The 27,087-nt window shown below is 45.2% G+C and overlaps 1 protein-coding gene and 1 pseudogene across 17 annotated transcripts; both read left to right on the top strand.

The window, feature by feature from the left end:
- The first annotated feature begins 3,914 nt into the window (after nucleotides 1-3,914).
- RABL2B (RAB, member of RAS oncogene family like 2B) lies at nucleotides 3,915-20,710 on the top strand. 17 transcript variants are annotated; one of them, XM_032645523.1, is made up of 9 exons: nucleotides 3,915-4,119; nucleotides 5,799-5,960; nucleotides 13,136-13,165; nucleotides 14,336-14,415; nucleotides 15,055-15,134; nucleotides 17,304-17,415; nucleotides 17,727-17,854; nucleotides 18,255-18,338; nucleotides 18,523-20,710. In XM_032645523.1, exons 2-9 carry the CDS (start codon nucleotides 5,854-5,856, stop codon nucleotides 18,601-18,603), a joined length of 702 nt encoding a protein of 233 aa, XP_032501414.1. In that variant the 5' UTR covers nucleotides 3,915-4,119; nucleotides 5,799-5,853; the 3' UTR covers nucleotides 18,604-20,710. The 17 variants fall into 17 exon arrangements, with proteins under 17 accessions (XP_032501414.1, XP_032501426.1, XP_032501422.1 ...); XM_032645535.1 differs by having other exon boundaries at nucleotides 3,917-4,119; nucleotides 17,760-17,854; XM_032645531.1 differs by having other exon boundaries at nucleotides 3,930-4,119; nucleotides 17,757-17,854.
- A 3,194-nt stretch (nucleotides 20,711-23,904) lies between these two features.
- On the top strand, nucleotides 23,905-26,861 carry LOC116760444 (annotated as a pseudogene).
- Nucleotides 26,862-27,087: the final 226 nt, after the last annotated feature.

A 27,087-nucleotide genomic window follows, 5' to 3' on the forward strand; every position in this document is an offset into this window, starting at 1 on the left:
TATTCTTAGAGAGGTGAGGTCACAGAGCAAACCACTGCCCCCCAAAATGAAGAGAAAGACAGGCAGAGCAGAAGCCCACAAGTAGAAACACATCGCAGGAACCAGCATCAGGAAAGGTAAACCTACCTACTGTAATTGACAAGTCACTGAACACTCAGTGTGGACAAATCTGAGAGCTAAAAACTCCAGGGTGGGCCCAGTCTTAGGGGAGCTCCCACACTTTTGTGAGTTTTACCTCCAGGAGAGCTCCAGGTCTTCACAGTGAATATTGGAGAAAAATCCCTCATGGTTCCAGCAGAAGGAAAGAAAAAATAACTACTTTAAAATACACCAGGGCATTCTGTTCTTAACAAGGCCTGCCCTCAGGAGAAACCATTTTGCCAGAGCCTGACCTGTTAGGGTTTTATGACAGCTCAACCAAACTGACAGAAGAGAAATACTCAACTCCAGCTAGCTCTATCCATCCTGTCCTACCTTAGGAGGGAAAAAACTGGTGAAGTTCACAGTCCAGGGGCACAGGCTCACCAAAGACTGAGGCCTAGTCACAGGACTACAGAACACTTCTGTTCTCCCACATCTAACATCACATTACTAAGGCCTATTTACTACAGTTCCTTTTACTTAGTACATGTCCAACTTTCAACAAAAATTACAAGGCATACTCAAAAGCAAAAAGCATAGTTTGAAGAGACTGAACAAGCATCAGAACCAGAGTCAGATACGGCAAGAATTTGGAATTATCAGATTGGGAATTTAAAACAATATTTATTAATATGCTAAGGGATTTACTGGAACAAATAAATAACATGGATAATGTAAGAACAGAAATGGAATTTTTAAGAATTAGTTAAAAAGAAATGTTAGAGATCATAAATACTGTAACAAAAATGAAGAACATTTTCGATGGGCTTATTAGGATACGGGTTGTGGCTGAGGAAAAGAATCTCTGAGCTTGAGGATATAAAAACCAGGACAGAATATCCAAGACAAAAGGTGTAACATACACATAATGGAAATACCAGAAAAAAACCCAGAACAGAACAGAAGCACTAAAGCCTGAGAATTTCCACCAAATTAATGTCAGACACAAAAACAGAGACCCAGGAAGCTCAGAGAACACCAGGCAGGATAAACGCCACCAAAAAAAAAAAAAAAAAAAACCACCTAAGCATACCATATTCAAACTTCAGAAAAACCAACATACAGAAAAAACCTTGAAAAAAACCACAGGGAAAAAACATCTTACCCATGAAGTAACAAAGGTAAGAATTACATACTTCTCAGAAGCCAGGAATGCAAGAAGAGAGTGGAGTGAAATACTTACAGTACTGAGAGAAAAAAACACGAAGCTAGAATTCTATGAAAGTATCTTTCAAAAGTGAAGGAGAGGGCTTCCCTGGTGGTGCAGTCCGCCTGCCGATGCGGGGGGCGCGGGTTCGTGCCCCCGTCCGGGAGGATCCCGCATGCCATGGCCGCTGGGCCTGCGCATCTGGAGCCTGTGCTCCGCGGCGGGAGAGGCCACAGCAGTGAAAGGCCAGTGTACCGCAAAAAAAAAAAAAAAAGTGAAGGAGACTTTTTCAGACAAACAAAAATTGACCTGCCTTGCAAGAAATGTTATAAAGAAGTTCTTCAGAGAGAAGGAAAATAATGGAGATCATAAACTTGGATCCACATCTACCATCAGAGGATGAATAAGTGAAGGGAAAACTTTTAATTTTTCTTTTTCTCAGTTGCTCTAATAGATAACAGTTTATTCAAAATAATAATGTCAACAATGCATTCAGTTATGTGTGCTTATATATAAGTGAGATAAAGGACAGGCGGGAAGAATAGGAGTATTTCATTATTATAAGGCACCTGCACTACCTGTGAAGTGGTATAGTGTTATTAACCGGACTTGAATATTTTATAAATGTACATTTCAAACTCTAGGGCAACCATCAAAAATGTAAAAACAAAATAAGCATGATTGATATGACAGGAGAGGGGAGGAAATGGAATCATATAAAATTAAAATGCTCAATTAAAACCCCAAAAGGCAAAAAAAAAAAAAAAAGTAGGAAAGACAAAATAGGAAAAAAAGAACAAGGGCAACAAATAGAAACTAGGAACAAATAGGTAGATATTAATCAAACAATATCAATAATCACTTTGAATATCACTTGTCTAAATATACCAATTACAAGACAGATTGTCAGAGTGAATCAAACAAGACCCAGCTATCTGCTGTCTAAAGTAAATGCATGGAGAAAGATATATCATACTAACACCAATTAAAAGAAATCAGGAGTAGCTATCTCAATTTCAGATAGAGAGGACTTCAGACCAAGGAAAGTTATCAGAGATAAAGAGAGGTATTACATAATGATAAAGGGGTCAATATTTCAAGAAGACATGCAGTCCTTAATGTATGTACCAAACAACAGGGTGTCAAACTACTTGAGGCAAAAAGAAGAACAGCAATGAGAAATAGATGGTTCCAGTATTATTTTGAGACTTCAACACCCCTCTCTCAGAAATGGACAGAGCCAGCAGGCAGAAAATCAGTGAGGACGTAGCTGAACTCAATAGCACCTTCAATCAACTGGATATAATGGACATCTATACACTACTTCATCCAACAACAGCAGAATACACATTCTTCTCAAGCTCACATGGAACATATACCAAAATAGACCACATTCTGGGCCATGAAACACAACTTAACAAATTTAAAAGAATACAAATCATACAATGACTACTCTAATTCCGTTCCAAAAGGCTCTTTTGCCAGACAGCCTTTGAGTGGGGCCTTTCCCTAGGTTAGCACCTGATTACCCGCTGAAGCCCAGCTCACTTCCCCTGTTGCTTTCTCTCGGCGTCCTGCGCACTTTCTTCAGAGGATTTGTCTGTAATTTTATTACAACAGCTAGTTGATTTACACGTCTGCGCCACTGGAAGGTCAGCTCCAAGATGGCAGCTCTGTTGCTCTCCGCTGTACCCTCAGTCCCCAGGAGGAATGCCTGTCTTAGCCCACAGCTGCCCTCAACAGGTACTTCTTGAATACATCAATGAATGCCCCTGAGCCGGCATCTCACTGCCGAGCTGTGTGGAGGGAGAACTAGGTTCCCTGATAAACCTGGCTCAGTCGTGGCTGTCGCAATTCTCGGTTAACAACAATGGAGTAGAAAAATATGCTCATGGGGCTTCCCTGGTGGCGCAGTGGTTAAGGGTCCGCCTGCCAATGCAGGGGATACAGTTTCCACCCCTGGTCCGGGAAGATCCCACATGCCGCAGAGCAACTAAGCCCGTGCGCCACAACTACTGAGCCTGCGCTCTAGAACCCGCGAGCCACAGCTACTGAGCCCTCGTGCCACAACTACGCAAGCCCGTGTGCCTAGAGCCCGTGCTCCGCAACGAGACGCCACTGCAATGAGAAGCCCGCGCACCGCAACGAAGAGTAGCCCCCTCTCGCGGCAACTAGAGAAAGCCCGCGCGCAGCAACAAAGACCAAAAATAAATAAACTTTTTTTTTTTAAAGAAAGAAAAATATGCTCAGAATGGCCCCAAGAGAGAATTACAAATTTTAGAAATCACCTAGTCTTCTGCCTCCCACACATGAGGCCCCACCCCTCCACTTTCCCCAGCGCTGCTCTGCGCCCCTTCCATCACCCCCAAAGAAATCCCCGCACTCGGGCACCAACTCCCACACAAGACTCCGGCCCCACACCTATGGCCCACCCACCGCACCTGAGCACCCTGCCCCCGTGCCTGCACCCCGCCCCATACGCCACAGGCCGCGCCCCCACGCCTCAGGAACGCTTCCCCAGTCGTTCCCCCCCGCGGCCGCCCAGTCACTCCCCAAGGCCTACAGCCGCTTGAACCCTGGCTCAGCCCCGGGGCCAAAGCCCACCCCAGACTCCGGCTATTGGAAGCCCCAGGCCGGCCCGGTCCGGGTACTCATTGACCGGCAGTACTCTCGCCCGGCACTGGACTAGCCAGCCAGCCGCCGGCGAGGTCCTTCAGGCCTTTGGCCGGGCAGCCCTCCTAGGGTCCTTGCGCGGTTGCGTAGCATCTGCGAGGACGCGGGCAGCGCTGGAAGCTGAGTGAACCGCGGTGGGACCCGGGCTGACTCGCGGGGTCCGAGACAGGGCAGGGTCCGGGACGGGGCGGGATCCGAGGGGGACTCGGGGCCCTGAGGGCGGCTGGCCGTCGGCGGACCGACCTGCGGCGCTCCTGGTCTCCAGAACTCGCCCGGGAACGGCCGAGAAGACGAAGTCGCGCGGGTGGCGGCCTCGCATGTGGGAACCGCCCCTCCAAGGCTGTCCTCGGGCCCTTGGCCCGTGCGGGGAAGAACGGGACAGTGGGTTCTGGCAACGGCGGGGGGGGGGGGGGGGGGGCGAAGGCAGCCCAGCCTGGCTGCGGGGGTAAAGTGGTTCTCAGACCTGTTTGGTGCCCGAAAACTACTTGAGTGAAAGAGAACTTATCCACTGGGTGGCGAGGACATCGACACCTATTGAAGGTCTTTGAGAACGGGTTTGGCCGCGTTTGGCTTCCGAACAGGTCGCTCCAGCTACAGGGTGGAGGTAGAAGGGACAGCCACTCATTATGCTTATCGGGCATCTGCCCCTTCCCAGTCACTGCTTTTGAGGCTGAGGGTACCTCGGTAAAGAAGGCTGAGTCCCTACCTGAGCAGAAACAGTAGCATTGCAGTTAGGGAAACTCAGGGGTCCTGTCGGTATTTTCCACCCTTGTGTGCACGTCTGTCATAGCTCTTGCCACAGTAGACTTTGCCATCGTGTCTCCTATCCGGGTGCAAGATGTACCCGTGATGAACCCTCAGTAAGTGCGAGCACTGATGCTGCGTTGTCGTTGCATCATTTTTGTGTGCCGAGTTAACTCAGAGTGTGGACTACGGCACATTCCCAGTAATGTTTGTGAAGTTATATTTGGGCTTAAGGACATGAGGATAGTGGAATAGAGGTAGAGATTGTTACGCCTCGATGTTGGCATTGGATGTATTGTACAGACAGAGAACGTGAGGAGCGACTTTGGGGTGGGCAGGGCTTAGGTTTCCCAGGTTATTTTTGCCTGTGTGGAATAGTTCGCTATTCAAAATGTGGTAGGCAATTGCATACCTGAGTCTGGCACTGAGGGAAGCGATCTCTGTGGAGATACAGATTTGGCATCATCAGCATTTAGGAGATACCTGAAACTAGTAGAGGTTGAAATAACCCTAGAGAAGAGGGTCTGGGGAATGCCTAGTTGAGAGAGGAAAAGGCAGCTACTGATGGCAGTATGATGGAAAATGAAGTGGAAGTGAGAAGCATGAGGTAGAGGATCAGGAATACAGGTTAGGGTTCTTTGGCTCTGTGATCTGTCATTCAGTGATGAGAATTCAGGCTTACAGAGCCCTGTCTCTTTGTCAGACAGTGTCTCAACTCAATCATGTGATGTGGGCACTGAGTTTTGTCCCTGCTTTACAAGTGAGAAAACGCTTGTAGGTAAAACTGGTAAAGCTTCAACATGGCTTTAGAATAGTCTCTCCAGGTGGGAGTGGGAGTTGTGGTTCTGAGCATAGCTGAAGTAAAGAGATGACATAGGGTAAACCACTCTCAGAAGATCTGGGTGGGGACAAGATTACAGCCCCATGATTCAGCAAGTGCTAGCCAGGTGAGTGGTGAATAGAGAAGGATGTAAGTGTTTCCTTGGGCCCCTCTCTTGTCAGCTCATTGTCTCCCCTGTCCAGGAAGAGGAAGTGGATTTGGTGGAGGGGACTTCTCATCTCTTTAACAACAGCCTCTTCTTGATCTTCCCAGACGGTGACAAGACCCCCGTCCCCTGAGCTGATCCCCTTTCTACAGCCAGGAGCCAATGGCCGGGGACAGAGCCAAACCCTGTGAGCTGGACCAAGAGAAATACGATGCCGATGACAATGTGAAAATCATCTGCCTGGGGGACAGCGCTGTGGGCAAGTCCAAGTATGTTGGGAGATTAGGGAAGAAATGCCAGGCCCAGAGTGGGTCTGGGTTGTTAGAAAATTCCTCCAGAGGCATAGAGGAGTATAGCTTCTATGGGAGTGGTGAGAGAGTAGTCTTGGCTGGAGCCCAGGTCTGCATGGGGGAACAAGGGAGCGTCACATCAGCAGCTGTGTGTGTTTGGGGAGGAGGGCGTCCCCAGGAGCAAGTCACAGGACTGAGGAAACTGAGCTTTATCCATGAGTCCTGGCAGAAAGTATGGGACGGGTCACCCTAGAGACTACTGAAGCAGTCCTGGTGAGGTGAGAGCTGGGGTATTCCTGTGTGTGGTATGGGGCTGAGAGACTGCAAGATGCAGACGGTGGGAATGGGGAGAGGAAAGTGTGAGAAGTGTGACTGGCACAACCAGCGACAGGTCGAAGAAAGGTGGTGAAGATACTGTCTTGAAAGAACTCAGAGTTGAGAAGAGTGGATAGAAATGATGCCTGACTGTAAGCAGCGTAAAGATTTTTTTTTTCTTATAAGATTTAATTTTTATTTATTTTGGGCTGTGTTGGCTCTTGGTTGCTGCGAGCGGGCTTTCTCTAGTTGCAGTGAGCGGGGGCTACTCTGTTGAGGTGAGTGGGCTTCTCACTGCGGTGGCTTCTCTTGTTGCGGAGCATGGGCTTTAGGTGCGCGGGCTTCAGTAGTTGTGGCACACGGGCTCAGTAGTTGTGGCTCCTGGGCTGTAGAGCACAGGCTCAGTAGTTGTGGCGCATGGGCTTAGTTGCTCTGCGGCGTGTGGGATCTTCCTGGACCAGGGATGGAACCCGTGTCCCCTGCATTGGGAGACAGATTCCCATCCACTGCGCCACCAGGGAAGTCCCAGTGTAAAGATTGACTCACTCTTTTAACTGACTTCAGTGCCTCTGTGCACAGGCGTGGAACTCCCCCTGAAGGGAGGCTCTGCAGTGCTGGCAGCTTGTCTCCACAGGGTGTGAGCCTGTTTCTCAGCTGTCTTGGACCAGTGGGGCACACATCCATTTCTGCCTTCGCAGGATGAGGGTAAACTTGCCCCTAACCAGATGCCTAGTTTAGTCTTATACCCAGGTGCCCCAGTTTCACCTTGGTTTCCACTTGTATCTGTTATTAACATATCCTTAGACCCAGGTAGCTGTCAGTAATTCCCTAGGGGCTTTGCTGATTGGGGCAGAGGTCACTAACTTTTCTCAGCCTCAAGTCTGTTTATTTTAAAAGGTGCCCTGGGAAAAGCAAAGCAGGAACTTGTGGCGGGAATCCTAAACTCAGGTCCTCATCTAAATGTCCAGACTTTAGGTGTGAGCAGGATTGTCATGCCGTAAAATGTCTAGGAAGCAACTCACAATAACTGTTTTCTCATCGCAGTGCTCTGGCTAGAACTGCCAGTACTGTGTTGAATAGAAGTGGCAAAAGTAGGCATCCTCTTGTTTCTCATTATAAGGGAAAGCTTTCAGTCTTTTGCAGTTGAGTATTAACTGTGGGGTTTTCATATATGGCCTTTATCCTAGAGGCAATTACCTTCTATTCCTAGTTTTTGTCATGAGATGGTGTTGGTTTTTGTCAAATGCTTTTTCTGCATTTATTGAGATGAATATGTAGGATTTTTCCTTTGTTCTATTAATATGACATGTTTGATTAATTTTTTTAAGTTGAACCATCCTTATACTCTGAGAATAAATCTCCCTTGGTCCTTTTGATGATGTATAATCCTTTTAATGTGATTTGGTTTTTGCCAGTGGATGTTTTTGAGGATTTTTACAACGAAATTCATGAGGAATATTGGCCTGTAGGTTTCTTTTCTAGTAGTGTCATTGTCTGGCTTTGGAATCAGGGTACCACTGGCCTCATAGAAAGAATTATGAAGTGTTCCCTCCTCCTCAATTTTTGGGAAGAGTTTGAGAAGGATTGGTGTTTGTTCATGAAATGGTTGGTAGGATTCACCAGTGAAGCCATCCAGTCCCGGACTTTTCCTTATGGGAGATTTTTGAATACTGATATAATCTCCTTACTTGGTATAGGTCTACTCAGATTTTCTATTTCATCTTGAATCTGTTTGGTAGTTTGTGTGTTTCTAGGAATTTGTGCACTTCATCTCAGTTATCCAGCTTGTTCGTTCATCGTATTCTCTTGTAATTCTTTTTGTTTCTGTAAAATTGATGTTACTGTCCCCAGTTTCAGTTCTGATTTTGATCATTTGTGTCCTCTCTCTTTTCTTAGTCTAGCTAAGGTTTGTTGATTTTGTTGATCTTTTCAGAGAACTAATTTCTGGTTACACTGATTTTTGTCTGTTGTCTTTCTATTCTGTATTTTGTTTATCTCCACTCTAATCTTTATTATTTCCTTCCTTCTGCTAGCTTTGAGTTTAGTTTCCTCTTTCATGTCTACTACCTAAAGATGTACAGTTCTGTTATTGATTTAATTTGACTAAATCTTCCCTATTTGATTTAATTTCCACCTTATGGTGATTTTTCTTCTGTTATTAATTTCTAGTTTCATTCCATTTTATTTGAAAAGATACTTTGTATGATCTAAGTCTTTTAAATTTTATTATGACTTTTTTTGTGGCCTAACTCATGTTCACTTGAGAAGAACATGTATACTACTATTGTTGGGTGGAGTATCCTGTGTATGTCTGTTAGGTCTAATTGGTGGTTAGACCTAGTTAGTGTGGTTCAAGTCCTCTGTTTCATTGTTCTACTCGTTATTGAAAGTGGGGTATTGAAATCTCAATATATTATTGTGCAACTCTCTATTTCTCCCTTTAGTTGTGTCAGTGTTAGCTTCATATGTTTTGGGACTCTGTTGTGCGGTGCATATATGTTTATAACTTTTATATCTTTTTGATAGATTGAACTTTTTATCAATATATAATGTCCTTCTTTGTCTCTTCTAACATTTGTCACTTAAAAGTTTATTTTGTCTGACTGTAGTATAGTCACCCCATTTCTCTTTTGAATACTGTTTGCATGCAATATCTTTATCATCCTTTTGTTTTCCAACTTCTTTGTGACCTTGTATCTAAAGCAAGTGTCTTACAGTTACGACATACCTGGATCATGTTTTTTTAATATACTCTGCCAATCTCTCACTTTTAATTGGAGAGTTTTATCTATTCTCATTTGCAACAACAATAATTAAAGCTATTACTGATAAAGAAGGATTTACTTCTGCCATTTAGCTATTTGTTTTATGTCTCCAGTTTTTTTTCCTCAAGTACTCCATTACTTTTTCTTTTTTTTTTTTTTTTAATTTTTTGTAGTGTACTATTTTGAGTCCCTTCCTGTCTTGTATAATTTTTTTAGTTGTTTATTAATGGTTGCCTTGAAGATTATAATTAATATCTAAAATTTATAGCAGCCTATTTGAATACCAGTTTAGTTATAATAGTATACCAACACTCTGCTCCTATATATTTCTATCCCTCCCCTTGATATTGTTTTGTCACAAATTACAACTTTATACATTGTGATCACTAACATAGATTTACAATTATAGTTTTACATATTTGTCTTTTAAATCATGGGAAAAAAGAAGAGTTACAAACCAAAAATAGGAGAATACTGGTTTTTGGGTTTTTTTTTTTTTTTTTTTTTGGCTGCTTTGGGTCTTTGTTGCTGCGCACAGGCTTTCTTCTAGTTTCTGCAAATGGGGGCTACTCTTCGTTGTGGTGCACGGGCTTCTCATCACGGTGGCTTCTTTTGTTGCAGAGCACGGGCTCTAGGTGCGTGGGCCTCAGTAATTGTGGTACACAGGCTCAGTAGTTGTGCCTTGTGGGCTCTAGAGCGCAGGCTCAGTAGTTGTGGCACACAGGCTTAGTTGCTCTGCAGTGTGTGGGATCTTCCTGGACCAGGGTTCGAACCCATGTCCCCTGCATTGGCAGGTGGATTCTTAAGCACTGCACCACCAGGGAAGCCCAAGAATACTGGTTATTATATTTACCTGTGTAGCTACCTTTACTGAAGATCTTTATTTCTTCATACGGCTTCAAGTTACTGTCTAGTGTCCTTTCATTTCAACCTAAAGGACTTATTGTACCATTTCTTATAGGACAGATCTACTGGTAATAAGCCACATCAGCTTATGTTTATCTGGGAATGTCTTAATTTCTCCTTCATTCTTGAAGGATAGTTTGCTGAACATAGAATTCTTTTTCGACAATTTTTTTTTCAGGACTTTAAATATATCATTCCACTGCCTTCTGATCTCAGTGGTGTCTGATGAGAAGTTGGCTGTTTATCTTATTGAGGATTTTGTCTTTGAGTTTTGTCAATTTGCCTATAATGTGGATCTCTGTGAGTTTATCCTGTTTGGAGTTTGTTGAGCTCCCTGGGTGTGTACATTCATGTCTTGCATCAGGTTTGGGAAGTTTTTAGCCATTATTTCTTCAACTAGTCTCTCTGCCCCCACCCCTCTTCTATTTATGATGCATGTGTTAGGATGATTTATGTTGTCTGATAGGCTCCTTAGGCACTGGTCATTTTTACTCGTTTTTCTTTCTGCTTCTCAGACTGGATAATTCCAGTTGCCTTATCTTCAAGTTTGCTGATCCTTTCTTCTGCCTTCTCAAGTATGCTGTTGAAACTGTCTAGGGAGTTTTTCATTTAAATTATTGTACTTTTCAGCTCCAGAATATACGTTTGGTTTCTTTTCATAATTTCTATCTCTTTATTAATACTCTCATTCTGTTTATATGTTGCTTTCTAATTTCCTTTAGTTCTTTGTCCATGGTTTTCTTTAGTTTTTTGAGCATATTTAAGATAATTGATTTAACTTCTTTGACTGGTAATTCCAGGGTCTGGATTTCTTCAGGTATTGTTTCTGTTAAATTCTTTTTATCATGAGAATAGGCTATACCTTCCTGTTTCGTTGTATGCTTTGTAATTTTCTGGTTGATAATTAGACATTCTGAGTATTTTGATGTGGTGACTTTGGAACTCAGATATTCCCACTCCTCGGGTATGGCTGATTTCTGCTTGTTTAGAGCTGGAGTATCCACTTGTAACTTTTCCATATACTATTTTTGCAAAGTGTATATTCCTTCTTGTGTGTGGTCACTGATATTTCTATTCCATTATCTGTGATCAGACAGTGACCTGATAAAGATTTCCTTAAATATTTGGCTCCAAAAGGGGAAAGAAACAAAGGGAATAGTATTCCTATCCCTTTAAATTTCCAATAGATGCCAGCAGGGGAAGACTCTGAAGCCTGAGAGAGCTGAGATCCGGCTCCTCGGCCAAACTTTTTGAGGAAAGTATCTCTACTGGAGCCAGACATTTGGAACACGGGGCACCGCCTAGCTGCAGTGGGCCTGAGGAGTGGGTGACCATTGCTGGTTGGTGCGTGTTGTTCTTTTGCACAAGACCAGCACTCTCCTTTTATCCAGCACTCTACTGGTCGTTGTGTCCAGTCAGGTTCCAGAGTTCTGAAATAGTTGATTCTGATCATTTTTTCCAGTTATTGGTTGTTTCAGTTGAGGGAGCGACCCATAGAACTTCATACTCCACCATTTTAAGTAATGTCCTCAAGTAATGTTCATTTTTTTCCTACATAGATATCCAGTTGTTTCCACACCATTTCTTGATAAAACAATCCTTTACCCCGTTGAATTGCAGTAATGCTTTTCTAAATCCAGTGACCATACATGTGGCTATATATATTTTAAGTGTGTGTCTACTGTCTGTCTTCACCCACTAGACTGTAAGCTCCATGAAGACAGGAATTTTCCTCTGTTTTGTTAAATGTTATATCATGGCACCTAGCATAGTATCTGGCAAATGGCAAGCACTTAGTAATTATTTTAAATTTTTTTGTACTAAAATATATTTGTCCATTCTTCTGTTGAAGAACAGTTATGAAATTACAATTTTTATGGTATTAGACACAATACTGCAGTGAATATTTTTATGCCTATCATCTTGGGCACACAGTCTATTAGACTTGGAGTGAAATTGCCCAGTTTTAGGATTAGCTCAAACTTTGACTTATCCCAGTTGCTCTCCAAAGTAGTAGTATATTAAGTTCGCACTCCTACCGGCACAGTACAAGAGTTTCCACAAAATGTGCAACATTTGGTATCATACGACTTTTTCAACTTTGCTAATCTGAAGGATGTGTGTGCTACTTCATTTTATTTTAATTTGCATGAAAATCATTAATTTACATTAAAATCATTCAAGATTGAGCATCTCTTCATATGTTTTTTAGCCATTCTTCTGAATTGTCTGTTCATATTCTTAGGACCCAGGTTGTGTGTGTGTTCTCTTATTCACGTATCAGAGCCGTTCATAATCTCTGTATATTAATTCTTCGTCAGTGATTGGCATTGCACGTAGCTTCTCCCAGTCTGTTTTGTTTTGTTTTGTTTATTTCTTAACTTTTCATTTTGAAATAACAGATTTACAGGACGTTGCAAAGAGAATACAGAGAGGGCCTGTGTACCCTTCACCCAGTTTCCCCAGTGGTTATATCTTACATAACTGTAGTACGAGATCAAATTCAGGAAACTGGCATTAGTTCAATGCATATGTATAATTCTGTGTCATTTTGTCACACGTGTAGATTTGTGTAAGCATCACTGGACTCAAGGTACAAAACTATTCCATCACTGCAGAGACCTCGGTCCTGCTGTCCATTTATAGTCACACCCACCCCACTTCACCTCCTACCACCCCTATTAACCCCTGTAGCCACTGATATTCTCCATCTCTATAATTGTGTCATCTTGGCAGCATTGTATAAAAGGAATTATACAACGTGTGACCTTTTTCACTCAGCGTAATACCCTTCAGATTTGTTCAAATTGTTGGGTATATCGGTAATTGTTTCCTTGCTATTGCTGAGTAGTAGTCCATATTACAGATGTACCACAGTTTGTTTATTCCCTAAAAGGAGGAAGCTGGGGTCCCTGCCCACAGGGAAAGCATCTGTGGGTGCTGGGTCAGCATTATAGCCGAAGGGTGTCAAGAACTTAAGGGGAGTCAGAAAGAGGGTGGCTGGGTGGTTCCTGGGCATTGTCCTTGAAAGGAAACTGTGTAGCTGTGGAAGGAGTGGGAGGGGGGAAGCCACAGCTGGCTTCCAAGTTTTCAACCCTTGGGTGGTGCAACAGGGGCAGGCAGGAGCGTTGAGGGATGCACCTGACCACTTGCACATTCTCCTTACAGACTTATGGAGAGATTTCTCATGGATGGATTGTATCCTTCAAGTTTTGAAATGCTCCTTGTTCCTGTGGCCCTTTCCACCCTCAGGCCAGCTCAGCCCCACTGCCCACCCCTTTGCTCCAGCGGTCCAGGGAGGAGGGATAAGTGAGTAAATTCGCAGATTTTGTTTCATGCTGGCTTCTCACCAGCTGACCCACGTGGCATCACATGTTGTTGGTGCTGCATATTTTCAGGCTTACTCACATTTGGATCTGCTTTCTATTAGGAAAGCAGTGGAATGGCTAACAGTAAGTACCTCGTCAAATGCCTGGACTCAAACCCCACCTCTTCCTTCTTAGTAGCTCTGGCGCTGGGCAAGTCACTTAACATCTCTGACCTCAGAGCTTGGGCTCTCTAATGTTTAAACATTCTCTGGTATGAGTCAACTTTGTAAAATAGGAACCACCAGCCCCACCCTCCTTCCGTGAATCGTTGCATTGTGCAGGTTTGGAATGAGACAATTGGGATGGTTTTTAAAAGCTTCCCGAGTGAGTCCATTGAGAACTGGGGGTGAGAAGAGCCCCAGAGCGCCCTGCTCCCTGCCCGGGGCCCCAGCCCCCCCGTGGTAGACTCTAAGTGTATCTTACTTCACCTTCTACCGAGTTCTCCTTTGCACCCACCCACCTGCATCATCCCAGCTCCGATGGTTAAACCACACAGCATCTTGCAGCTTCAGGAAATGTTATTCCCCAAGCTTTTTGATACGGTTGCAAAAAGCAAACTACAGTTCATAAACAGTTTGTCAGCTGTCTGGCTTATGAAGACTTTTTTTCCCTGGAACTGTCATGTTGCTTCTTATGGCTGGGTTTCCTCTCTGGCCTGCAAGAGCCCCATCCATGGGGAGCTGGGGCATCCCCGCAGTCTCATTGGCCAACTACGTGATGCTGTTTCAAACAGCTGCTCTGTAAAATTCCATTCCATGTTTTCCCTTGGACTTAGGTGGCCAGGACATAATCCCAACCTCTCCCACCCGTCACCTTTCCATGGAGCTTGTGCCTGTGATATTTGAAGTTGATCCTCTGTCTGCAACACTCATTCAGTTTAAAATCTAAGTAACTTCTTAAAGAAGGAGAGAGAGAGCCCATTCCATCCCCCCAGCAGCCGCCCCCCAGCACCTTGCTTACGTCTCTTTTCATTCATCTTTGCCCCTTAACCTAAGTGCAGTCAGCCCCGGCAGCTGTCCACGCACGCCCTGACCCTGTACAAGCACACGGCCACGGTGGACGGCAAGACTGTCCTTGTGGGTGAGCAGCACAGTGCCGAGCCACACCACTCTCAGGAGGGAGAAGTGGGGGGGGAGAGAATCAAGCAGGGGGAAATGAGGCCCCAGGCGTGGATGAAGGGTGATAGGTACAACCCAGAGAGCCCGGAAGCCAGGGAGGGTGGGAGGAAGCACGCGGGGTTCTGTCCCGGTGCTCTCCAGCCAGTGTAAAGAAATAACAAGGTTGGTCTGAGTGTCATCTGCCACAAAGGGTTTGGCTTTAAATGTGGTCACAACCTTCCCCTTGGCCAGACCACACGTCCGGCCTGACTGTGTCCACCCTCTGTGATCAGCACACATGGGAATTGGACCTAGTTGTGACCTTGGAGCGTCCTGCATCTTATAGGTGGGGGAAGGAGGTCACTGACCCTCTCCCTCTTGGGGCTCCCTGTCTGTACTCTCCTTCCTCCTGGCCCTGGGTCTCCCTCTCACCTGCCCCCACGCACGCCCAGGTGCGTTACATCCTGACAACACACCCGCGAGCTGTGTGGTCTCCGTTGCTCCCCATCCTCCCACGGGTGCCTGTGTTTCCGAACACAGACACCGCACAGAGGTGCTCAGCGTCTGGGGCTCTCTGCCCTTCATCCCCCATCAGGCAGTCAGAGCTGTGTTCACATTGCAGACTTTTGGGACACAGCAGGCCAAGAGCGGTTCCAGAGCATGCACGCCTCCTACTACCACAAGGCCCACGCCTGCATCATGGTATGAAACCAACTGGAGGGCAAAGGCTCTGGGCAAGTCTGGCCTGAGGGGTGAAGGGATGAAGGGCCCAGCAGGACTGAGCCCTCCTCACCAGGGCTGGGTGCTGAAGGGAAGGATTAGCACAGGCTTCAGACTGCACATGCTTCCCAGAGGTTCGGAGTGAGAACACGCCAGAGCCAGCTTCTCTTTGGGGGGTGGGGGGTGGGGGGGCGTGTGGAGCCACAGTTCCAGCGGGAGGAGCAAGTTCAGGGCCTCATCATCAGGCAGAGCATCTAAGAGTCCAACACAGTCCCTCCCTAATGGAGGCCTCCCTCATCCGCGGCTCTCTAGGGGCAGATGCTGGGGCTGAGCAGGCTCTGGTTCCCAGGGAGCTTTCCCCTCCAAAATGGGCCCCTCCTCCGTCTCAGCCTCTCACTTTGCTGTCTAGAGCACAGCCCTCAGAGGTCCAGCCCAGTAGCCAGTGGGTGACAAGTGCCGCAGGAGAGCCTGACACTCAGCTATGGCAAGGGCCACGAATAGAGAGAGGAACTGTAAACCTGTGTCCTTTAGGACCTCCTGCCCACAAACTCACTGGCTCCTTTCTCAGGCTCTTCTGTCCCTTAAGCACAAGATCTCTTGAAATTTTCCAAAATTTAATGCTAGTACCTATAATGGGACAAAACAAAAGAGGGTAACAGGGTAAGGCAAATGGGGGCAGACTAGTGCCAGCAGTCGTGACCTCTTGCCTCTGACACATCTCTACTAGCTCCTTTTGGGCCCTCTTCTGAGACCTGGGGTGTTCGTCCTGCCAGCCTCCCTGCATACCTGTATGTGCAGGTGCCTACCACCAGCCCCAGCCTGCTGTAGGGGGCCTTGCCGGTAGAAAGCGCTCAGCCTCTCGTGACCACATGGGGACCTGATAGTCCCAGAGGGAGCTGGGGTTCCACCCTCCACCTTGAAACCCCAAAGGGTATGCTTCTCAGCCTAACCAGCTCCTCGGCTCTCAAAACAAGGAAAGGAAGCTCAGGAAACCAGACCTGGACAAAGTGTGACTAACAGTCACCATGGAAGGCAGCCATGGGAGGTGTGAAGCAGATTCCGGAAGTTTCATTACAAGCGTATTTTAAAAGAAGTCTTTATTGGGAATTCAAGACAAAGTAGTCATTTATTGAAATTGGGCCTGGAGGGTACCATAGAAGAGCCTCTCAGGTGGACCTCCTGCTGCCTCAGGTGTGACAGCTGCTGACCAGAGCCCACTGCCATGCAGGGGGAATCCCTGGCCCTGGACATGGTTACTCCCGTGAAGGGCTGGGTTGTTTAGAAGTAAGATCTGCCATTCCAGCAGGTTACAGGGTTGTGCATCTCAATCCACTGTTGTGCTGGGGCAGTTTGGACATGTGAGTCTCTTCTGGAGGGTGTCTGGGCAACAGAAAGCTGGCCTTTGAGGAGCTCCTGCGAGGGGCTTGAAGGATCCCTGTAGCAGCAACTTGAAGCATCTTAGGGCTTCTGTCCTCCCCGCCCTAGAGCCAGTCACAGTGCTCATGCTTCTTGCGGGCACTTTTCAATAGGTAAAAACTATAAATTATAGAAAGTTAATAGAATTATGATAAGCTACAAAATAATAAAAGACAAAAGTACTTCTGCAAAGTCTAAAATACAAAATTAAAAGTTTATAATTAAAAGTAAATCAAAATAACTGAAAGGAAATTCTAGAAACATTTAAGATTATCATAGAGGAGGTGTTTTGGGGTTTTTTGGCCACACCACGCGTGGCATGTGGGATCTTGGTTCCCCAACCAGGGATGGAACCCACGCTCCCTGCATTGGAAGTGTGGAGTCTTAACCACTGGACCAGCAGGGAAGTCCCATTATAAAGGAGTTTTTAAACAAAGTTTAAGCAGTAGTTAGACTACGAAAAAAACAAAAAGCTTACCATTTGTAACGGACTTATCAATAAGTAAAATGATAAAATCTGGTTAAAATAGGTAAATAAGGTGACAAGATGAAGGTTCTAGAGGGTGAGAAGGGTGGGCAAGGCATAGCCCTTGTGGTTAGAGGGGAGGCCGCTCAGAGTGGTGCGTGGTCCGAGTTGCCAAGCCCGTGTTTGCCTGCTTGTGTGTGTGTCACCTGGGGGTGGCATGCAGAGACACTGATGCACTTGGGCTGTCTTCTTTCCTCTGCTAATTGCAGGTATTTGATGTGCAGAGGAAAATCACCTACAAGAACCTGAGCACCTGGTATACAGAGCTTCGGGAGTTCAGGCCAGAGATTCCATGCATTGTGGTGGCCAATAAAATCGATGGTGAGGCCACCCTACATCTGGGTGCCAGCAATTCATGGGGGGACCCACCGTCACACGTTTCCTCTTCCTTTGCTGGGCCAGCGAACCGTCAATGGTCCATTCTTTTTCCCGACACACAGCCCTTGGTTTCTTGCCATCACTGCCCTCCCAGTAAGGATCCAAGTGAGCCAACCTGCCTTCTCGAGATACAGATCCCAGTGAAGTGAATTCTTTCTAAGACACGTCCCCTGGTTGTCCCTCCTCGTCCCTCTTCCTAGAATGGGGACCTCCAGTGACCCACCCTGCAAAATTCTCTCCCTTTGCCTTTGTAGACAGGCCCATGTCCTACCTTCTCTCTACAGCAGACATAAAGATGACCCAAAAAAGCTTCAGTTTTGCCAGGAAGTTCTCCCTGCCCCTGTACTTTGTCTCAGCTGCTGATGGTACCAACGTTGTGAAGGTAATGGGAGACTGCAGAGACAGTCTCGTAAGGCCGGGGAAGGCCTGGTGCTGAAGTTACCAGGGAAGCGATGGAGAGAAGGGCTGGCTGCAGGGCTGGTGGAGAGGACGGGCACTGTTTTGGGGGCTGTGCTGAGCATGTGGTGACAGGAAGGGGTCGTGTGAGCATTGACAGTAGGGCCGGTGGTGGGTTGGGCTTGGTGAAGAAAAGGTACGTTGACCATGCATGGGGTCAGGGTGACAGGGAAAAGGTGAATTGAGGAGTGACCTTGCTGATTTTAGGGTGGAGTACTGTGTGGACATATGATGGGAACGGGGCCAGTGGGTACAGGGCAGGCAGAGTCCAGGCCACTGGCCCCACGGCCTTGTTTTCCTTCCCACCACCTTCACCTTACCTCCAGCTCTTCAGCGATGCAATTCGATTAGCTGTGTCTTACAAACAGAACTCCCGGGACTTCATGGATGAGGTTTTGCAGGAGCTTGAGGTAGGTCAGGCCCGGATGTCAGGTGGCGTAGAGGAAGCGGCTTCCCTTCATAGGGGTGCAGAGCATAACCCAACAGACCGACTTTGCAGGCCACACGTGCTCGTCGAGGGCACTGCCCCTAGAGGTGTCAGAGCTACAGTTGGGCAAATGCAAGGCCAGGCCTCACCTGCAACCTTGTTCACAGAGCATCAGCTTGGAGCAGAAGGAGGAGGATATGCTGGGCAAAGAGCAGCGTGGCCGCGTCGAGAGCCCATCTCCCTCCTGAGCCACGGAAGGAGGCCTCTCTCCACGGCCGACTTGGGGAGGGGGGGGAGTTCAGAATACCCCTCCCTTCGGCAGTCCTTCAGCTCTCACGTGAGACATTCTTCCAGGCCATCCCCTGCTATGCCTCCTACAGACCCAACCATCCCATTTGCTTCCCCCACTGCCATGGCCCGTGAGACCTGACCCTTCACAGTTGTTCCCTCCCCTGTAGTCGGGCAGGGAAGGGGTCAACACCAGCAAGTGCCATCAACAGGTGTAAGGGGTCCACACCAGACCCTGAGGCAGAATTAAGGATGGACCCTCCAGGTTATGTGGGACGGTGAAGAAAATCGGGGAACATTCTGTGTGTGTCTCTTAAATAAAAGGAAATTTAGGTGTTTTTTTTCCCCCTCCCAGAACTGACCTCAGGGCCTATTCGTTGCATTTCTACCAAGGGAATGATTTCTAATTCCTGACTATCCTTTTTCCTCTAGTCTCCCAACGAAACCAACCATTTTAAGAAAATGGTTTTGAGCAGAGAGCTGTTCATTCCGTAAGTTTTTCCAGAGTTCTTCTAGGTACAGCCAGTACATTGATGAACAGCGAGGCCAAGATCACAGGCCCAAGTTTGTTGTTAACATCATGTGAAAGCAGGCGACTGGTCTGGCCATACTTAGTAATACACAAACATCATAGTTGTAAACATCGAGGGTCAATACAGCCACACCACAAGGCACACCTGTTTGCATTGTAAAAAATTGACTTTCGGAAAGCTTCCTTTAAAACTCCTATTTCAACAAGGGAGGATTTCCTTCATTTTTCTTGAGGACTAGTGTGGACATTGTACCTCCTTGGGTGGCAAGGGCTGCTGAGAACTCTCATGCTGCCTTTTCCATTTATCTCCAGGACTTGTGGTTCACTAGGATGCTTTTATGATCATCTTGTACATCATTTCCATTTTTTTAATTTATTTTTATTTACGTTGAATAGATGTGCATGCTTTGTGGGCATGGATTTCTCTGAGCAAAGAGTCACAAGAGAACGAGCGGATCATCAGCCACATTAGTAAGGGGAGACTGCCGTGACCTGTAATGTTATCTCTAGATTTATTGTCACAGAGACCGTTTCCGTGGAATTTAGTGTTTTTAAAAGAATGGGTATTTGTTTGGGAGTCAAGAACAAGCATTTTTACCCTTTAGATTACTGATGCTTACAATTTCAACTTCACAGATTTAACCCGACCAGGAAATTTCAGGAATGCGTTACCCTGGTGAGATGTACTTTTAAAAACAAGGACAGAAACAACCCTTTAGTTATTATAAATGATTAATAAGTGTTTTTTAAATATAATGGCTTCACTGAGATATAATTCAAAAACCATATAATTCACCATCAGTATTGGCTTTACGTAACCATTTTGCATCAGGTTCCCTGGAAGCAAAGCCTGAGGAGGCAACTCTTGTTCAGATGACTCATTGTGGCAGTTTTCTGTCTCTGCTGGGGACCAGCTTCAGTCTCCCCATCCCTAGGGAAGCTCTGGAGGACAAACTGCCTTACAAGGACGGTCCCACTTTGAGACCAGGGCCCTTCTTGTGCCAGTTGACCAAGTGTGTGAGGAGGAGGTGGAAGGGGTGACTCATGGTGTCCAGGGCAAAAGGGCTCCTGTTTTAGCAAGGACAGTTCCCTGGGGAAAGGGCAGCTGTGAGTTTCAACACTCAAAGTAGGTAGGGGATAAGTGCTCAGGCAGGGTGCCAGCAATATCCGTGGCCACCTACCCATACATTGCTCAAATCCACGTGCTTCTTAAAGCAGTATGTCATCCTGACATACGGGAACACCACCCCTGAGTCTTTTTTAACTAATTCATTGAGGTGAAATTGCAGAACATAAAATGAAAGTACACAGTGCAGGGCCATTTAGTACAGTTACAGTGTTGTGCAGCTGTCACCTCTGTCTGGTTCTAAAACATCCCCATCACTCTGAAGTGAAACCCCTTACTCGTTAAGTACTTTCTCCAACGCTCCCTCCCCTCAGCCCCTTTGAAACACTGATCCACGTGCTTTCTGTCTCTATGGATTTATCTACTCTGGATATTTCATATAAATGAAATAAAACGATATGTGACCTTTTGTGTCTTTCACTCAGCATGTTTTCAAGATTCACGCATATATCATCTACTTCATTCCTCTCTATGGCTAAATAATGTTCCATTGTATTAAATAACACAAGTTGTCTATCCGTTCATCCATTGATGGATGTTTGGATCCATCTTTCAGCTATTGCGAATAGTGCTGCTATGAACATGCTTATACATGTGCTTATATGAGCAGTTTTCAATGCTTTTGGGTGTCAGAGTCTGCTCAGGCTGCTGTAACAAAATACCGCTGACTGGGTGGCTTACAACAGGTATTTATTTCTCACAGTTCTGGAGGCCGGGAAGTCTAAGGTGAAGATGCTGGCAAGGTAGGTTTCATTCTGAAGCCTCTTTTGGCTTGTAGGCAGCTGCCATCTCACTGTGTGCCCACATGACCTCTTTGTGTTCAGGTAGATTCCTCTTAAAAGACTATGTCCTGGGACTTACCTGGTGGCGCAGTGGTTAAGAATCCACTTGCCAGTGCCGGGGCCTGGGTTTGAGCCCGGGTCCAGGAAGATCCCACGTGCCACGGAGCAACTAAGCCCGTGCTGCACAACTACTGAGCCTGTGCTCTAGAGCCCGTGCCCCGCAACAAGAAGCCAACGCAGTGAGAAACCCGCGCACCGCAACAAAGAGTAGCCCCCACTCGCCACACCTAGAGAAAGCCCACACGCAGCAACAAAGACTCAACGCAGCCAAAAAATAAATAGTTTTTTTAAAAAGACTATATCCTGTGACCCCCATAGTGACATCCTAATTAGGGCCCCACCCTTATGACCTCATTTAACCTTAATTACTTCCTGAAGACCATGTCTCCAAATACAATCACATGAGGGTAAGGGCTTCAACATTTAAGTTGGGGGGTGGGGGAGGAGGGCATAGCACAGTGATCTAGGAGTGGAATTACAAGATCATATAGTGGGACTTTCCTGGTGGCGCAGTGGTTAAGAATCCTCCTGCCAGTGCAGGGGGCACAGACTCCATCCCTGGTCCGGGAAGATCCTGCATGCCACGGAGCAGCTAAGCCCATGTACCACAACTACTGAGCCTGTGCTCTAGAGCCTGCGAGGCACAACTACTGAGCCCATGCGCCTAGAGCCTGTGCTCCGCAACAAGAGAAGCCACCACCATGAGAAGCCCACGCACCCCAATGCAGAGTAGCCCCCGCTTGCCACAACTAGAGAAAACCTGCGCGCAGCTTTCAACACAGCCAAAAACAAATTTATTTTTTAAAAAAAGATCATATAGTAATTTTATGTGTAAACTTTTGAGGAATTGCCAATGTGTTTTCCACAGCGGAACCGCCATTTTACACCATTTTACATTGCTGTCCTACAAGCAATGTACAAGAGTTCCAATTTCCCACATCCTTGCTAGCACTTGTTATTTTCCATTTTTAAAGATAAGCCATCTTAGTAGTTATGAAGTGGTACTTCACTGTGGTTTTGAGATACATTTCCCCTTCATTTGTATTATTTATTTGGAGAAACAATTATTCAAGTATTTTGCTTTTTTTTTTTTTTTCCCGGTACGCGGGCCTCTCACTGTTGTGGCCTCTCCCGTTGCGGAGCACAGGCTCCGGACGCGCAGGCCCAGCGGCCATGGCTCACGGGCCCAGCCGCTCCGCGGCATGTGGGATCTTCCCGGACCGGGGCGCGAACCCGTGTCCCCTGCATTGGCAGGCGGACTCTCAACCACTGCACCACCAGGGAAGCCCCTATTTTGCTTATTTTTAAATTGAGTTGTTTGACTTTTTGCTGTTGAGTTATAAGAATTCTTTACATATTCTGGATATTAAATTCTTATTTATGACTTTTACAAATATTTTTCCCATTCTACAGGTTGTATTTACACTTTCGTGATAATGTCCTTAATGAACAAAAGTATTTAACTTTTTTTTTTTTTTTTGGCCGTGCCTCGTGACTTTCGGGATCTTAGTTCCCCAACCAGGGGTCGAACCCGGGCCCTTGGCAGTGAAAGCACCGAGTCCTAACCACTGGGACATCAAGGGAATTCCCTGAAAAGTATTTAATTTTGATCAAGTCCAATTTATCTTTTTTTTTCTTTTATTGCTCATGCTCTTGGTGTCATATCTAAGAACCCATTGCCAAGTCCAAGGTCATGAAGACTTACCCTTATGTTCTCTTTTAAGAGTTTTATGGTTTTAGCTCTTATATGTAAGTCATTGATCCATTTTGAGTTAATTTTTATATATAGTATAACGTAGGGATCCAGCTTCCTACCTTTGCATGTGGATATCCCATTGTCCTAGCAATATTTGTCAAGAACACTATTCTTTTCTGTCTGAATGGTCTTGCCACCTTTGTCAAAAATCAATTGGTCATAGTTGTATGAGTTTATTTCTGGACTCTCAATTCTATTCCATTGGTCTAGATGACTATCCTTATGCCAATACCACACTATTTCAATTACTGTAGCTTTGTAGTACAGTTTTGAACTTGGAAAGTATGAGTCCTTCAACTTCTTTCTAAAGATTGTTTTGACATCTTAACAATATTAAGTCTTCCAATTCATGAACACTGGATGTCTTTCCTTTTTTTTCCCATTTATTTATATCTTTAACTTCTTTCATCAATGTTTGTACTTTTCACGTATGAATCTCTCACTTCTTGGTTAAATTTATTTCCAGATTTTTTTAGATGCTATTTACTTTTTTATTTATCCCTTGCTGTTTATAGAAACAGCTGACTTTTGTGTGTTGATCTTGTACCCTGAAACTTTGCTGAATTCTTTTATTAATTCTAATAGTTTTCCTGCACATACTCTGGGGTTTTTCTATAAATAGAATCATATCATGTGCATATTGAAAAGGTTTTACTTCTTCCTTTCCAATGTGGGTGACTTGTATTTCCTTTTCTTGCCTAACTCCTCTGACTGGAATTTCCAGTACTATGTTGAATTAAATAGTAAAAGCAGCCATCCTTGTTTTGTTCCTGATCTTAGGGGGAAATTTTTCAGTTTTTCACCACTGAATGTGATGTTAGCTATGGATTTTTCATATGGCCTTTATCATGTTGTAGAAGTTCCCTTCTATTCCTGATTTTCTGAGTGCTTTCATTATAAAAGGCTGCTGGATTTTGTCTAATACTCTTCCTGCATTAGTTGAGATGACTGTGTGGTCTTTCCACCTCACTTCTATCAATGTAGTGAATTACATTGATTGATTTTTTATATTTAGCCACCCTTTGCAAACCAGTAAACAATGCCAAAACAAAAGAACAATTTGAAAATCTGTTACTGAATGGGACAAACAAGGAGTTTCTTTGTTGCTGGATGACTTTTGGAGCTGCAGGACTTGGTTCTGCTCTGGTGGCAGGGTTTTGCTATATTAATGACCTTACAGTAATCCAATCAACACAGAAGATGCACAAATACCTTGAGAGATGTTGAGAAACTTTGTCTTGGGTATGACAGCTGGAGTCAAGTAACTAACAGCTGCAGCATCCAAAGACTTCCTAAACTCACCATTTCAGTCTTGCTGGCTAACGATGTTTCTGTGTACCTTTTTCCGAAATAAGTTCCTACATCATATGCAGTCCAGGAGCTCAAAGCAGTTGGAGGTGTGATGATTACTGCCTCTCACAACTGCAAGGAAGAGAACAGACAAAGGCTCTATTGGGAAACTGGTGTTTAGATCACATCTCCTCATGGTGAAGAAAGTCCACAACGCATAGAGGACTGTGTGGAACCCTGGAATGCTTCCCGGAATAATGATTTAGTGAATGCCAGCCTACTGGAGAGAGACTCTCTGCAGGACATTACAGGAGACACATGGAAGATCTGAAAAAGACTGGTTTTCACAGGGAATCAAACTCAAAGACCACCTTGAAATGTGTACATATATCTTTTCATGGGGTCGGACATGACTATGTGCAGTTGACTCTGCACGTGTTTGGTTTTAAGCCTCCAATTCCATTACCAGAACAAAAAGATCCTGATCCAGACTTTTCTACCATTAAATGCCCAAATATGAAGGAGAGTCTGTGCTGGAAATTTCCCGGAGACTGGCAGAGAAAGAGAACGCTCAGATAGTGCTATCTACAGGTCCCAGTGCAGACCAGCTGGCTGTGGCAGAACTCCAGGAGGATGGTCAATGGAAAGTTTTCACGGGGAATGAGTTGGCAACTTTGTTTGGTGGGGGGGGGGGGGGGGGGGGGTGGGGTGGATATTTGATTGCCAGAAAAATAAATCAAGAAATTCTGATGTGAATAATGTTTATATGTTAGCCTCAGCAGTGTCTCTTCCAAAATTTTGTATCCAGTTGCACTTAAAGAAGGATTTTAGGGACTTCCCTGGTGGTGCAGTGGTTAAGAATCTGCCTGCCAATGCAGGGGACACAGGTTCGAGCCCTGCTCCAGGAAGATCCCACATGCCATGGAGCAACTTAAGCCCGTGTGCCTCAACTACTGACCCTGTGCTCTAGAGCCTACAAGCCACAACTACTGAGCCCACGTACCACAACTACTGAAGCTCACGTGCCTAAAGCCCGTGCTCTACAATAAGAGAAGCCACCAAAATGAGAAGCCCTCACACCACAACAAAGAGTGACCCCTGCTTGCCACAACTAGAGAAAGCCCGTGTGCAGCAACGAAGACCCAACAGCAGCCGAAAATAAAATACATAAATAGATAAATTATTTTTTTAAAAAAAGAAGGATTTTTATTTTGAAGAAATATTATCAGACTTTAAATGGCTAGGAAGTAGGATAAAAGACCTGGAAAATGGGAAAGAAGTCATTATTACATTTAAAAAGTCCATTGCTTTTCTGTGTGGAACTTCAATTTTGAATAAAGATGGGGTGAGTACAGCCATTGTTGTGGCTGAGGTGTTATCTTAACTGGAAACCATAAGCATAACACTGAGCCAGTAACCGATTAAGGTTTGTGAAAAATATGATTATCATATTTCAAAAACTTCATATTTCTTGTGTTTTGATCTGACTACCAACAAATGCATATTTGAAAGTCTTCACAATTTTGATTCTCTGAAAGAATATCCATCTTATTGCATACATGGGACATTACCTGTGAATATGACAGCAGCCAGCCTAATAAGAAGTCAATGCTGGACTTCCCTGGTGGTTAAGAATCCTCCTGCCAGTGGTTAAGAATCCCCCTGCCAATGCAGCGGACACGGGTTCAAGCCCTGGTCCAGGAAGATTCCACATGCCACTGAGCAACTAAGCCCGTGCGCCACAACTACTGAGCATGAGCTCTAGAGCCCGTGAACCACAACTACTGAGCCCACGTGACACAACTACTGAAGCTTGCACACCTAGAGCCCATGCATCACAACAAGAGAAACCACTGCAATGAGGAGCCCGCGCACCACAACGAAGAGTAGCCCCCCACCCCCGCTCGCCGCAACTAGAGAAAGCCCACGTACAGCAACAAAGACCCAATGCAGCCAAAGATAATTAAATAAATTTATAAAAAAGAAAGAAATCAATGCTGCCTGTGAATAAAAATAACCAAATGATTACATTTGTTACCAAACTCAGGTTCAGCTGTTCACCGCTCAAAAGCCAACAATCGAGAGGCAAGTGTCAGTAGACAGGAAAGATGTTTTAATCAGAAAAGCCGGCGATCTGTATTATGCAGAGAAGCGCACATCATCCAACCAGAGTGTCGCTGCCTTACTGAAAGAAGAATTGAAGAAATTCATTGAGGCCCTTCAATTAATTAATCAATAGCTGATCTAAGGAAGGAATGGAAAATTTTACTTGAGCCAATTTGAGTATTATTACCCAGGAGACAGTCTTGCAGAAAGCCCTGAGGACTGTTGGGCCCATTTTTGGTCAAAGAACAGTTATATACCTTTTTGAGACAACGTGTTACATATCAAATGACATATTGATAGTTTACACAACCAGATCTGCGTGTACAGAGGCAGCAGTGGGTCGTCTTTGCTCCTTACACGATTAGGAAAGAAGGTTCTCACCTGAGGAGGTCTGGTTAATGCAGATACACAGCACACACTAAAGGGTCTGAGGAGGCCCAAACCGGGAGAGAGAAATTCTACGTTTAATTGTTTCTTGTCTTGCCACAAAATGTGAATTTTATTTCATCACTCTGATTAAAAATTTTGAGCCCAGTAAAAATGGACTGAACTGGCACTCTGTTTAGGTGTACACCCGTCTGTCGTTGCTTTCGCTGGCACTTGGGACAGAAAACCCAAGCTGCGCCTGGACCTCGTGTTAGCATTCTTTATCTCATCTGGCTGAGTGTCTTTTTTCCTTTTATTTTCTTCTGGCTTGGTCAAGTAACTAAAGAAGCTGTATAAATTTGAAATGAAATGGTCTGGAGGGGAATTATTCAAACTTTTCATAATCTTGAACAAAACTCATTACAT

Source organism: Phocoena sinus, chromosome 10 (genome assembly GCF_008692025.1).
Source record: "Phocoena sinus isolate mPhoSin1 chromosome 10, mPhoSin1.pri, whole genome shotgun sequence".
Taxonomy (NCBI): domain Eukaryota; kingdom Metazoa; phylum Chordata; class Mammalia; order Artiodactyla; family Phocoenidae; genus Phocoena; species Phocoena sinus.